This window comes from Penaeus monodon, chromosome 20 (genome assembly GCF_015228065.2).
Source record: "Penaeus monodon isolate SGIC_2016 chromosome 20, NSTDA_Pmon_1, whole genome shotgun sequence".
Lineage (NCBI taxonomy): Eukaryota > Metazoa > Arthropoda > Malacostraca > Decapoda > Penaeidae > Penaeus > Penaeus monodon.
The window spans coordinates 7,564,279-7,564,702 of record NC_051405.1 but is presented as its reverse complement, the minus strand read 5'-3'; the positions used below and the strand labels follow the sequence as shown (position 1 = coordinate 7,564,702).

General features: G+C 33.5%; 1 protein-coding gene across 2 annotated transcripts in view; it reads left to right on the top strand.

Moving 5' to 3' along the window:
• Positions 1-424, top strand: part of LOC119585610 (eukaryotic translation initiation factor 2D-like) — an 18,116-nt gene that overhangs the window by 9,860 nt on the left and 7,832 nt on the right. For both annotated transcript variants that reach the window (XM_037934278.1, XM_037934279.1), the window contains exon 2: positions 145-200. In XM_037934278.1, the coding sequence (XP_037790206.1) occupies positions 145-200 (56 nt within the window). The remainder of the gene's footprint in view (positions 1-144; positions 201-424) is intronic.

Genomic DNA, 424 nt, shown 5'->3' with positions numbered 1-424 from the left:
GTGTGTATATTGCAATTTTCCAGCACCAGTGGATGAAAAGATTCATTTGATTTGGATAGCCTGACATGCTTAGATAGGGAGCATTTTATTAGAAACACTTGAGAGGCCATTCATCTGTTTTTCACTAACATTTCTTTTCTTCAGATGTTTACCAAGCCGTTCAAGATTAAGTCGCAGACCCAGCTTAAGGGATCTGACAGGTGAGGTGACTTTATCTCTTTTCAGTTTTCCTCTTAAATAAGGTTACCTATATATGCTTCCTCCTTGAGTTTTGTTTTGTTTTTAAGCTGAAGGTAATAGAAATTCTTGTTTATTCGATATTTCATGTAATGAGTGTTCAGATTAAGTTAAGTAAATGTCATAGCTTTTCATAAAAGTCATCATGATAAGAATAATAGAAACCTATAAATTGTGTCAGATCTTT